The sequence below is a fragment of the Xenia sp. Carnegie-2017 genome, unplaced genomic scaffold (assembly GCF_021976095.1).
Source record: "Xenia sp. Carnegie-2017 unplaced genomic scaffold, XeniaSp_v1 HiC_scaffold_1, whole genome shotgun sequence".
NCBI classification, from domain to species: domain Eukaryota; kingdom Metazoa; phylum Cnidaria; class Anthozoa; order Malacalcyonacea; family Xeniidae; genus Xenia; species Xenia sp. Carnegie-2017.
The window spans coordinates 581,467-595,221 of NW_025813402.1; the positions used below are offsets into that span (position 1 = coordinate 581,467).

A 13,755-nucleotide genomic window follows, 5' to 3' on the forward strand; every position below is an offset into this window, starting at 1 on the left:
GACGCCTGAAGCAGAACAACCTGATTGGCTGAAATGCAGTGTAAGGCAATCATTTTTTGAGTAATGGTAAATGTGATATAGTTTTATATTTAATCTGTCCTTTCATCTTTGCTGCCCTGGCTTACTTCTGTAGCGTGGAAATTTTCCAACGTAAGTTTATAATGTACTATTTTCATGAAAGCATTTTACACTTCTGTTTTAAGCATTTCGATTCTTATAAGTAAACGTTCAAAGACGAGTCTAATTGAGAGCACGCGGTTTTTGTGAGCACTTTAAATATCGATTTGTGTCATATGTTTAAGTGTGACTTCATGTTTTCTTTATCCGTTCTTCTTCCAGGCTTTTAGGATGAATAAATATCCAATAATTGGGAAACGTGAACGTTCTAATATCAAGGAAAAGCGAACTACTAAAAACAATGAAGATGTTGAGAAATATGTGACTGTTCTTGGCGACTGGCGTTCCCAATTGCGTACCCTAGACAGACATGAAAGTGCTGGTAGAACTGACCGCCACTTAATTCGCTCATTTTGTGTTCTTCATCAGTGTCTTGTATTTTGTTGTATCTTGTTGGACAAGGTAAAGACATTATTGTCTGATAAAGGCAAACTCACTTATGAAAAGATAAATCAACTGAATGATCTAAAAGTAGATCTTTACAAGTTAACCAAGCTTCTCGATGAAATAAATCTGATCTACAACAATTTTTGTGGCTTTAAGCAAGAAATTACAATTGAGTATGTGTATGAATTTAATCTTGATAATGCTTTGAGTAGTATAGAAAGTGCCATTTCCAATCTAAACCATCCTGAGATAAATGATCTCTTTGACTTGGATATCACCCCAGAAGATGTTCTGTGCTCAGTGCTTGGTTTGAAAGATGAGTTTGCTTGCAGGCTTCTCGAACAAACTCCTTACATGAGAAAACACAAAAGTGAAAAGGTACATTTGCTAATATTTTAAAGGAGTTTAAGGAAGAAGACAGCATAAAAATCTCAGAGATGGTGAAAAGGTTGCTAAAATCTTGTGCAAGATTGGTTTTACAAAGCATCGATCTGAATTTATTGCTAATTGGATAACCAACATGGCAGATCCAAATCACAAACCAATTTTCTCCTGGGTGGAAACTTACATTGAAAATCATTTTAAGTATGATATCTTCTTAAATGATCAAGTTTCGATTTTCCTTTCAAAATGATAATCAAAATGAATGGTTTACTGTGAATATCCCACGCTTAGATGAAGAGGGAAGACATAGTCATCCTATAAATATGATCAATGTTGAATCGCAAGAAGATGCTCTACACCATGTTGGATCAAAGTTGCTGAACTAAATGAAAATAATCCTGAGACAGAAGTATATTTCCATTGTACTGATCACGAAAGTGCTGTGGATATTCTGGAAATTGGAATTCATCTGGGTTTTGGTCGAAAGAAATCAGACTTCTCTGATGGAGCAGGTTTCTACATGGTAAATAATGCAAAGTTCTCATTAGAGCAATATGGATTGAGCAGTACACATCCAGCTATTATCATGTTTGATGTGAGTCCTCGAAAACTGAGCAAGTTTAAAGGAATTGATTTATCCAGTGCTGAAAAAGACAAAGATTGGAAATTGATTGTTGAGTATTTTCGCTCAAGTAGCCATGGTATTGGTAATTTATCTAAGAGTTTGTTCTCACACATAAGACAATGTGATTACATCAGAGGGCCTGTTTCTATAAATGGTTCTATTGAAAATAACACATTATCTCAAGGTGTTGAACAAATTTGCATAAAAAAACGAGAATTGGCCAAGCTAATTGGGCATCCATCATTAATCTTAGGCGTGATTTTTCTTAAAGCTCATGAACTGATTCAAAAGGGAAATGAGCTTGGCAGTAAAGATGACGACCATGATATGGCAGAATTGAAGATTGAGCCAATAATGATCGACAAAATCTAAACATGCATTATAGTAATAAGCATTTGAAAGTTGATTTTGTAAGTTGTTGTAAATTTCAGGAACCTTTAATCTTATAACCGACAGGTGTTATACCCAAGAACAGTTGGTATAACATATTTTATTGTATACTTATATGTAGAACCAACAGTAGATCATTGTAAACTATGATTATCTTTTTACTATTTATACCTGAACATTGTGACATACTTAAGTTTGGAAACGAACTATTTACTGCTTGTTGTAGATTAGATAATTTGATTTGGCTTTTGTATGATGTCATGATAAATATTAAAAAAAATTGGAATTTTTGTTCTTTAGTATTCATTCTGTTAGGATTGTACTTACAGCTTGTTGATGATGCCTTTAGAGTGCTGAGTTTTCTTACTTAAAAAAATTTGCAAAATAACACTGGTTTGCCCTTTGTACAACTACACAAATCACAAATGTTTCTAATATTAAAGGCAAATCAGCAACATGTTACTGCATATCACGTGATGATTTGAATATTTATATATAGTCAATGGCGCGGTATATTTATGGCTTTGTTATTGCGAAGTTGAGGGTCAGTGTTTATTTGTTGCTTTGAATTGTATTCAGAGCTACAAAATTTCGACAATGACTTCAAGAAAGCGTTGCTACAATGGATTAAAACATGCAAAACAACATATGATATTATTTTTCATTTTATTCGGCGTACTTTGTGGATTTTTACTCGGCTCTTTATTACATGGCAATGTTCAGTCGTCCTTAGATCCAACACCGAAGGAATATGCAATGTACGTGTCTTTTGGTGAGATTTGGGTGAGAGCTTTAAGACTTTTGGTTCTTCCTTTGATTGTATCCAGCTTGCTTTTAACAGTCGCTGAATTGGAGTCAAAACAAAGCGGAAAATTGGGAAGAAGAACATTGCTGTATTGTCTTATGACTATAATGTTTAGGGAGTAATTTGTTTATTTGCATTTAACCTGGAAATGTCAACGTGAAAGAACCAGAACCGAACGAAGAAAACGTTGAACCAATACATTCTGTGCTTGATCTTATAAGGTTTGTGCTAAATATTCATAAATTTACTGAGTTTGCGCCCTGCTTTTGCGTTCACTGCAAAATTTTCTTATACGTATAACTTTTATTTCTATTATTTAACGACAATGTTTTTTACTTTTTCAATATGAACATAATAGCCCAACATAAGACATTTAAAAAAGCCATCGCAATAATAAAATAAAGAAAGATTAAAGGTTTTTTTAATAATTACGTTTCTTCTTTAACTTAAGACATCTTCAGATTATTTGAGATATATTATATACATGAGATTTTAAATACAAGCATATATTACAGGGTGTTAAATTACATGTGAGGGGAGTAGGAGGTTTAGATGAAGGAATGAAGTGAGAAGGGCGGTATATTAAAGAAGGTGAAGGGGGATTGAGTTGCCTTGGGTGTTAAGAGAGGGTTTGAGTTTCAATATTAGAAGGCTTTCATGAATCATAAGGTCATAACTGTCGGCTTTTTACTTTACTAAAAGAAACCTTTTTTTATTAGAACGTAAATGCTTCTTTTGCAAAACTGTGCAAGTGTGGAGATTTCTAAGTGTGTAGAAACCATTATGAATCAACAATAATAAATACATTTACAATATTAGTTGTAAATACATTTTATTATGACATATGAACCATACCAAAGAGAGCAAAGGTAATGTTACAAGATCATAATAAGAACATCAAGATTTTAAATTGATAAGTTAATCTGAAACACAGCCTTTACAACAATGACATTGAAATATAAAAATTACAATAAACCTTCCACACTCTACTCATCACACACTCAATTTCTCATCTCTTTGAGACAGTGAGTGGAAGGTTTATTGAAATTTTTTGAATTTCAAAGTCAAAAAGATCTTTACTCCTTTTGAATTTTAAAGCTGCATTATATTTATGCCAAAAGTTTGCTGAGATTTTGCTTACGATTGTAATATGTGACAGCCAGGGTTATGTGTTTATTAGCATAATTATCAGTCAGCCAAGCTTTTTTGAAACCATTATGAATCAACATTAACATCATGTGACATCGTATACATGAACTGTTCTTAACCAATAGAGCTATACCTCATATTCATCACGTCATTTTAACTTTTAAATATGTTTATGTCAAGATTTCAATTGTAGAATGATTATTATATATACTACTGAACATTGTGTACAACAAGACAACTGTCAATAAATGAGTTGTCAAGGAAAATGAACCTTAAGAACCAAGAATAGCACGAAGCTTTGATTTACACCACTGTATATGACAGATCATTCTCATTGAAATGCATCAAATTGCAATATTGCTACATAAACACAATGAGGATGAACATTTTCATGTTCACGAAAACAAGATTTAATTATTTATAGATGTTCCAAATGTGCACAGCAATGTAATTATATCTTACAATAGCTGCACCAGGCCTAAATAACATACAATGATAAAAAATCTTTTGAAAATTTCACGGTATGATTGTAAGCTGTTTTCTTCTTTAAGATAAATCCCATTTCACCACCTACCTATGTTGTCACGACAACAACAATGAATCAAGAAGAAGGTTTGAAAGCTTTGGAAACATCTATCAAAGCCATTGAAGAAGTCATTATGAACAAGAAAGGAACATTTGTTTTACAACAAGCTGTAAGTGTTTGGTTTATATTTCTATGGAAAGTATATTGTATCACTAAAATGACATCCCCCTGGTGCCTCTACTGTCCTCATATCATCCTGTTACCATTTCCCTAAGTACCCCATGCTGTATTAAGACGGACATATTCAATCATTAGTCGTTTATTTGAAAATTACAATGACACCATCCCAATGCATTGAAATGAATAATATTAGGACCCTGTGACTTTGGCAATAATTTATGTTAACTGTCCACAAAAATTAGTTTTTCCTAAAGCTAATTATGCATTGTGATATCATAACAATGTCTTTAGTAAATTGCCACTTTAGGAAATTGGTATAGTCCTGAGAAGGACTGTTTTTTGTTGTTGTTGACTGATGTTCAACCACCGCTATGTAAGAACCAGATAACAAATACGGCTAACCTGACGTTTACTCCTCATTTGACTCTGAAGATGACTACAGCTAAGGTTGTCGAAACGTCAGTCAACAACAACAAAAACAGTCCTTCTCAGGACTTTATTAACCTGGACGATCATCATTTACAAACATATAACGATACTCCCGGGTTCAAACCATTTACTTTAAGTTAATTTATAAAAGTAACAACAAGAAGTAACACTGTCTGTATGTATAATATGAAAATATTAAATTAGGAATAATTTGACAAGCAGTTTTCCAAAGTTCATTTTACAAAAATTTGCATGCTAAAGGCAAGCGGTAGCAAAGCAATTGCTTCATTTAAATCATTCATCTTTACATGTATATGTTGCAGTTGACATGAAAGTTAGAACTCAGCCAATAGCCAATTAAATCATGTCAACTGGAGCCTAAAGAATAATTTCTGTATTTTGTTCAATTTGTTGCTCACCTGCACAAGATCAACACATCCATTAACACCAACAATTATATGGTGTCATATATGTAGCTCTCAGTCTCCCAGTGTTTGTGTGTAAGTATATTATTTGATATCATCTGGATTCATGTTACTCAGTTGTTTTCAGCTTGGAATCACTTAATCACTTTGCAGCTTGGAATCGCATAAATTTGCGAAGACGTCTCTATAATCGTCGCAAGTAAAGCACCGGAAGTAGATATACTTATGCTCGCTCGAGCTTTCTGTCGGCTTTCCAAGCGCGTGACACTTATATAGCAGTGTATTTTAATATTTCAAGAAACAAACATTACATTTTGCGAAAGACATGGACTTATAGGTCCAATAAGTCCCATTCCCCTTTGTTTAATGTAATGTGTAATCTGTCCTACACAACAAATCATTTCCATGCTCATAATCACTGTATGTATGTAAATAGAAGGCTAATGTGCCTTGAATAATGGCCGCAACTTGGACTGTACCATGCACAGCATTCTATTTACAACATACAGTCATTATGAACATGGAATTTGTTACATGTTCACAGCATGTACTTAACTTATACTCCAGACAGTTAACCCTTTAAAGCAAATGAAGATGTCGTGATGAACGAATCCGGTATAGAGTAAACACAGCCTTATTCCTCAATACATGACCCGGTGCTCCTGGTATTTTACGTATATTACGTGTATGGCAATTAGTGTCCGTCCGACAAATGGTGTTGCATTTTTAATCAATTGCTACTAATTTGATGTTGGAATTTTTATAAAAGGATTTGAAACACTGTGGGCGTGGGCATCTGTAGTGATCATCCTATTAACACATAAAATGTACTCTTGCCAGCATGCGGTCAATAAAATACTCTTGCCGTTAAAAGCGCCAATGATAACATGAAATCACATTGCTTTTCTAACCGAGTGAATCTCCTTGATGCAAATCAGCAACCGTTCATAAAGCCATTTTATTGCTATTGTTATAAAATGTACTTTTGTCACCATGTGTGATGCAGACTTCGTGTGACGATATGTCTTACTCAAGAGATCTTCAGAAATTTTTGTGGCGTTTTAGGCCCCGTTTACACTATACCGGGTTGCTATCGTAGCAGGTTGAATATTCTTTGTATTAAAAGGCAGTCAAATTGTTTAACGTCAGAAACACAATCAAATAGACTAATTCTAATGAAATGAAGATGTCGTGGTGAGCGAATCCGGTAAAGTGTAAACGCTTCTTCTACAATACATGACCGTTTGTTCGTGGTATTTACGTGGGTGTCAATTAGTGTCCGTATTACAAAAGGAAAGGAATACTATGTTTTGAATTTTTATAAAAGGAATTTGAAACACTGTGAGCGTGTGGGTCACTACGATGCGTTTTTTGCATTTGAGTGTGATTTCTCTTTATCTGCGTGGGTGCATACGCCATGCTGTGCATGGATAAATATGATCTGATATCTTTAATCTTATTGGTGGAGTAAGGTTTTATTAAGAAACCATCCAAAGAAGTGTCATATAAACAGTGACAGCCGTCTGCACAGAACCATAGTGGAAAACTAAAAGCGTGTATTTCTTGTATATTTCTTTACGTGGCTAACTTGGCTTTAAAAGAAAAGGTAGATATGACTTATCTATTTTATTTTACACTAAGTAATAAAATAATTTTCTATTCTTACGATTCGAACCATCCATTTCAACAACTCTTCGTCAAATGATAGTATGAAACAAGTTTCATACATTTCGGCATTTTTCATGCTGGATCGTTTTTCCGATCATTTTGAACTAATTTTTTGATATCAAAAATATACTGCAGTACATTTTAGCAAAGTTATCGACATTGTGAACTAAAATTATTTTGACTCCGAGGAAACCCCGCAATTAGAGCAAACCCCGCGTTGTTTATTTGTCTGTTTTTTTCGCTTTAGGAAAAAATATTCGCAATTTTAATTTATTATTATTATACTGGGTGAAAAAAAATCGTCTATGATCTTCAATTTTTTCTACATTTCTATGTAGTCAGTGTGGGTCATATGCGTACAATCCTACAATCCCGCATATGTTTCAGAAAATGGTCACGTGATATAAAAACAAAATACTTATAAATTCCAGACGGAAGGATGTACTTTGCACATTTCAGAACATTACCATTGATAATTTCTCTAGAAATCTATAGTTTCACCGTCTGAGAGTGGTGAAATTTGAAATTCTTAATAAGTTGGCTATTTTGTAGAATAGTCCAGATTATGCCTCTTTCCCTAATCTAATTATCTTTAGATCGTCATTTACAAAAAGATGAACAACAAAGGTGAAAATACCTGTGCTAAAAAAGAAAACAACGGTAAAGAAAATTATTACAATGGGTTAGAAGATGGGAACATAAGATACGACAGTGCAGTGGAAAATGAAAGTATGGAAGATGGTGAAAATACTCAACCAATTCTAAATTTACCCATTCAAGAAACGCTTCCTGAACAATTTTTGTTTGACCTGCAAGACTTGACAAGAGAAGATGGATGTGCGATGGAAATGCTGAACAAAGATTTGGTTTTGAATGTTCCATCAACGTTAGAAAAACTTTAAAGATTCGTCAACTTCAACGTAAAATGATTTATACTAAGAGAAATAAATCATGTACATTTTTTATGATAAATAGGTTTGTGTAAAACGCAAGAACTCAAGAAAATATTTTGTTTTTACCATTCAATAATCAATGGACGAAAGGCATACTTTAATCTTATGTACTAATGAACCATTTAAAATAATTTGTACGTTTTTGTAAATCTCTTTCTTAATAATATTTATTTTAATGTAATTATTAATATTTATTGAATGGTAATTTTTTAGTGCTGTCATTTCATGCGTTATAATGTATAAACCACTGATATAAACTCATGCATTCCTGCATAATTGTTTCCATAGAAATTATTTATGATGCTAGTTTGCGTCGTGAGACATTGTCTTCAGGATGAAATCGACTGAGTGAAATCTTTTAATTTTAGCAAACCATCCTCACTACCAATTATGTATTTTTCCATTGCCAAGTTTACAAATTTTTTAGTATTTACTGCCAGTTGTAGATTCGATAAAGAACAGAATGTTTTGAAATACTGTTTGTAAGGGCTCTTATAGTGATTTCTATTTTATTTCTTCCTATCACAAGTTTCCCAATTATTGTGATGACGACAAATAGCTTTTGTTTTGTGAATTAGTTTAGCCTTCTCTCATTTATTTCAAAGCGTTTAAAAGGGATTTCCCCCTTGGCTGTTAAAATCTGGGAAGAAAAACACGTGACCTAAGTCTCTAATATGTATTGAATATTTATATACAGTCAATGGCGCGGTAAATTTATAGCCTTTGTTATTGTGAAATGTGAAGTTGAGATTCAGTGTTTATTTGTTGCTTTCAATTGTATTCAGAGCTGCAAAATTTCGACAATGACTTCACGAAAGCGTTGCTACAATGGATTAAAACATGCCAAACAACATATGATATTATTTTTCATTTTATTCGGCGTACTTTGTGGATTTTTACTTGGTTCTTTATTACATGGCACTGTTCAGTCGTCCATAGATCCAACACCGAAGGAATATGCAATGTATGTGTCGTTTCTTGGTGAGATTTGGGTGAGAGCATTAAGACTTTTGGTTCTTCCTTTGATTGTATCCAGCTTGCTTTTGGCAGTCGCTGAATTGGAGTCAAAACGGAGCGGAAAATTGTGAAGAAGAACATTGCTGTATTGTCTTATGACTACAATGTTTGGGGAGTAATTTGTTTATTTGCATTTAACCTGGAAATGTTATCGTGAAAGAACCAGAACCGAACGAAGAAAAAGTTGAACCAATACATTCTGTGCTTGACGTAATAAGGTTTGTGCAAAATATTGATAAATTTACTGAGTTTGCGCCCAGCTTTCGCTTTCATTGCAAAAATCTTCTTATACGTATAAGTTATATTTCTATCAGTTAACGACAATGCTTTTTATTTTTTTTAAAGGCAACTTTATTTATTATAACGTAAATGTTACGTTGGCAAAACTGTGCAAGTGTACGAGATTTTCGAGCGCATACGGAAGTCGCGTTATCGCAATATTCACTAGATTATTAACCTTCTATTTGTGACAAACTTGCCTTAAGTACAAGAGGTGGCTATGACTTTTTATACATTATTATATTCATATTTGACACTTTTTTTACTATGCCATACGAACCACAACTACCAAAGTGATCAACACCACAAGATCGTAATGCTATGTTATAGAATACCCGTCCACTCACTATCTACTTATATAATATGCCTTGTTCTTTATACTTTGTTCTTTATTTTGACCATTAAATGACACTAAATGATACTTGATAAATAATAATTGAGAACTAAACGATATTTTAGTTTAACTTAAGCCTGTAAGGGTGCCTTTAAAAATGGACGGGTATTTTATAATCGCTCCGAGATCTTAAATGGATAAGTTAATCTGAAACAAAACCTTTACAACAATGACCTTGAAATATAAAAATTACAATAAACCTTCCACACTCTACTCATCACACACTCAATTTCACATCTCTTTGAGACAGTGAGTGGAAGGTTTATTGAAATTTTTGAATTTCAAAGTCATTGTTCTAAAGGCTATGTTTTAGAATAACTTATCCATTTCAAATCGTTTTATTTCACAGCTTTTAACCTTTTAATAACAAAATCATTGTTAAGTGATTATTGCTGTCATTAGATTGTTTCATTCCTAAACAGTTGATCTCTAAACAAGTTAATTATGACGGCCAATTTTTATAACATTGACCGCAAGACGTAAAATTGGCCGTTTGACTGTAAATCATGATTTTAATCTTCCTTGCCGTAATATTTCGCATTTTAGGCTCTTGTCCACTGCTCACTGCGAAATTTAACTGTGAAGTGTTAAGTAAAGAAAAGGTTGATGAATGCTATGTAGCTGATCTTCAAAGTACGTAAAATGTCTTATGAGATATTATTGCCTATAGAAAATTTTACTATGTTAAATTTTAGCGACGAAGTTCACTTTACATATCTGTGAATATCAACCATATTTATAGCACAGTAACTTGTAAGAACGTATTCTTTGGAGACAATGATTATCTCGTTATTATATTCCCTGGGAAACACATTTTATTGAGCTGGTGGCTCATGGCTTGTGTATTCTAATTTCTAAAGCAAAGTTCAATATTTATAATTTCTTCACAAACACGACACAAAACGGGCATTACACGCGACAACAGAAAACTGCATAGTCAATTTAGTCAAGTAGGACTTTTGCTTACCCAGGGCCGGCTACACTGAAGAATTTTTTTGTGACAGAGTTTTCTGTAATTTTCCTCTAAAACAATTATATTGTTTCTTCCCTTAATACGCTCTGTCCGCAGATCTTACGATGCACTGTCCTACATTCACATGATGGGTATGTTAAGGGACTTCCCCTTGCAGAGGAAGCATATCAGATGAAGTGACTGTTGCATTATGGGTATTTTGCATGGGTGAAAAAAAAAGAAAAAAGTTTCCTAAATACACCATGCTGCGTCTTGTTCCGTTATAAAGTAAACAAACATATCTTGTTCCGTTGTTGTTCAACATTGTGGAATGGCAGTCATCGTGGTTGTTGCATTGCACTGGTGTGTCATGTAGCTGTGGCAGAATGAATGATTTAAGTTGTTAAAGTTGGTCAACTGTATTTACATTCGATTTTATACAAAGTAAGGAAAGGAGCGAAAAAGGTGAAAAAATCCAGAGCTTACTTTAATCAAATACGGACGAGAATAAAGATATAGAAAAAAATCGCTAGAGCTTGAAGAAAGTACATCAAGACGAAAATAATAATTCCCGTTCACAAAACGTTCCAGAGAGTGTTGCAGAGGATCAAGGAATGGAACCTGGAGCAGAAATTCAGACTGAATATTTAATATTTTTACTCGTACTTTTATATTTGGAACTTCTTATTGAATTGTATGATTTAAATTTTCCTTCAATTCCTGATGAACTGTAAATATCTATAATTTGTACAAGTGTGCCGTGAACATAATGATAATTGAAATATTTACTAATTAGAACAAATGTACTTTTCGATGTCGTATTTTCTATTTTTAAAACGCCCACTTATCTATTTGATAACCTCAGAGCCCTCTATTTTTAAGAGTTGGGACATCTATTGTTATCCGTTTGATTGGGCAATATTGATCACCTGATCAATTTCCGCTATTTTGGTTCCTAGTTTCGAAAATTTGAGCTTGTGTTTATATAGCAATTGCTGCTAGTAATACAGTATTTTGAGATAATATTGCGTTTTTTTATGGATAAGTTTGTAATAACTGATTGTTGACGGCTACTAAATGTCATTACATATCGCCAGAATCGAGGATTACGAAAAAAATGAAAAAAATGCCTTTACGTCAAACGTATGATTGCGTTTGGCGATTGTTGTGCTGAACTGCTTTTGATATAAGGTTCAATTAACTGACTCAAGTAGAGAATTCTACTTCGAGTAGTGAGTATTTTTGGTAATGAATTCTACGAATGTACCCTACTTCTGTAGCTCAGAGCAGAACATTACTTCTTTTCTAGACTTGTCAATTATATTTTAATTGTAGGTTTTGGTTTATAAGATCACAGAGGCATATCTCCATAATTTCAGCTGTTTGGGCTTTTTAATGTATATTACAAATGTTGCTGCCTTTCTCATATATATTAAAATATTGCTGGCTTTTTGATATATATTTGGGTGCTGCTAGCTTTTTGATCTTTATATTTCACTGTCAATACAAGGCATAGAATTTGAACAAACGGGGTTGAGCCCCCTCCAAACACACCCCTGTATGATCATTAAACACATACAGAAGTTGTGTCATTCCTCAACCCATTAATTTAACTCTTTGCTAAATTAAAGATTGGATCAGACTCATATGCTGTATAAAAGACTACAAACAGTAGCATTTATAGCAAACAGACTGTTCTTCAACAACAGAAATGTTTCATATTATTATGGAGTTCATTGGGATAACCTGGGTTCGGAAAATCGATTACGTCACTGAATACGTCACAAACCATTTTCACGACAGACATCGAATAATAATCGGCGAATACCGATAGTTTCCACCGGATGTTTCCGACAATCGGTTAAGTCAGTCATGTAAACTCAAACTGTAAACTTGTTCGTCTGTATTTAAAGTATTACCGTTTGAGGTTCTTGAAAAGTTTTCAATGAAAAATGCAACTGATTGAACAATCTGCGTTATATCTTTGTACATATTTTGTGCCATCATCAACATAACGAATTGTTTGTATTTCTATTTCAAAATCGAGCGACGTTTAATATTATGACTTCATTTAGGTAAGTTCTATTGTACTGTAATCATTGATCATCGTTAGACTTTATAAAAAGATCTTTACTCCTTTTGAATTTTAAAACTGCTTTATATTTATGGCTTTATAAGTTTGCTGAGATTTTGTTTACGATTGTAACATGTGACAGCCAGGGTTATGTGTTTATTAGCGTAATTATCAGTCAGCCAAGCTTTTTTGAAACCATTATGAATCAACATTAACATCATCTGACATCGTACATAAACTGTTCTTAACCAATAGAGCTATACCTCATATTCATCATGTCATTTTAACTTTTAAATATGTTTATGTCAAGATTTCAATTGTAGAATGATTATTATATATACTACTGAACATTGTGTACAACAAGACAACTGTCAATAAATGAGTTGTCAAGGAAAATGAACCTTAAGAACCAAGAATAGCATGAAGCTTTGTTTTACACCACTGTATAAGACAGATCATTCTCATTGAAATGCATCAAATTGCAATATTGCTACATAAACACAATGAGGATGAACATTTTCATGTTCACGAAAACAAGATTTAATTATTTATAGATGTTCCAAATGTGCACAGCAATGTAATTATATCTTACAATAGCTGCGCTAGGCCTAAATATCATACAATGACAAAAAATCTTTTGAAAATTTCACTGTTTGATTGTAAACTGTTTTCTTCTTTAAGATAAATCCCATTTCACCACCTACCTATGTTGTCATGACCATAACAATGAATCAAGAAGGTTTGAAAGCTTTGGAAACATCTATCAAAGCCATTGAAGAAGTCATTCTGAACAAGAAAGGAACATTTGTTTTACAACAAGCTGTAAGTGTTTGGTTTATATTTCTATAAAAAGTATATTGTATCACTAAAATGACATCCCCCTGGTGCCTCTACTGTCCTCATATCATCCTGTTACCACTTCCCTAAGTACCATACTGTAT

At 33.2% G+C, this 13,755-nt stretch overlaps 1 protein-coding gene across 7 annotated transcripts in view; it reads left to right on the forward strand.

Moving 5' to 3' along the window:
• LOC124440513 (eukaryotic translation initiation factor 2 subunit 1-like) overlaps window positions 1-13,755 on the forward strand; it is a 150,028-nt gene that overhangs the window by 134,408 nt on the left and 1,865 nt on the right. The window contains exons 1-4 of one of the 7 annotated variants that reach the window (XR_006946681.1): window positions 2,728-2,989; window positions 4,469-4,612; window positions 6,950-7,083; window positions 7,742-8,371. The exons of 1 other annotated variant lie outside the window; for it this stretch is intronic. Coding sequence is in view for 4 of the 6 variants with exons in the window: in XM_046990925.1 (XP_046846881.1) it covers window positions 4,514-4,612; window positions 7,742-8,047 (405 nt within the window). In the remaining 2 variants the exon portion in view is untranslated. Of the gene's footprint in view, window positions 1-2,727; window positions 2,990-3,469; window positions 3,638-4,468; window positions 4,613-6,949; window positions 7,084-7,741; window positions 8,372-8,883; window positions 9,334-12,579; window positions 12,816-13,495; window positions 13,637-13,755 lie in introns of those variants that run through there. 5 more of the 7 variants (XR_006946675.1, XM_046990925.1, XM_046990932.1 and 2 more) reach the window with 5 other exon arrangements.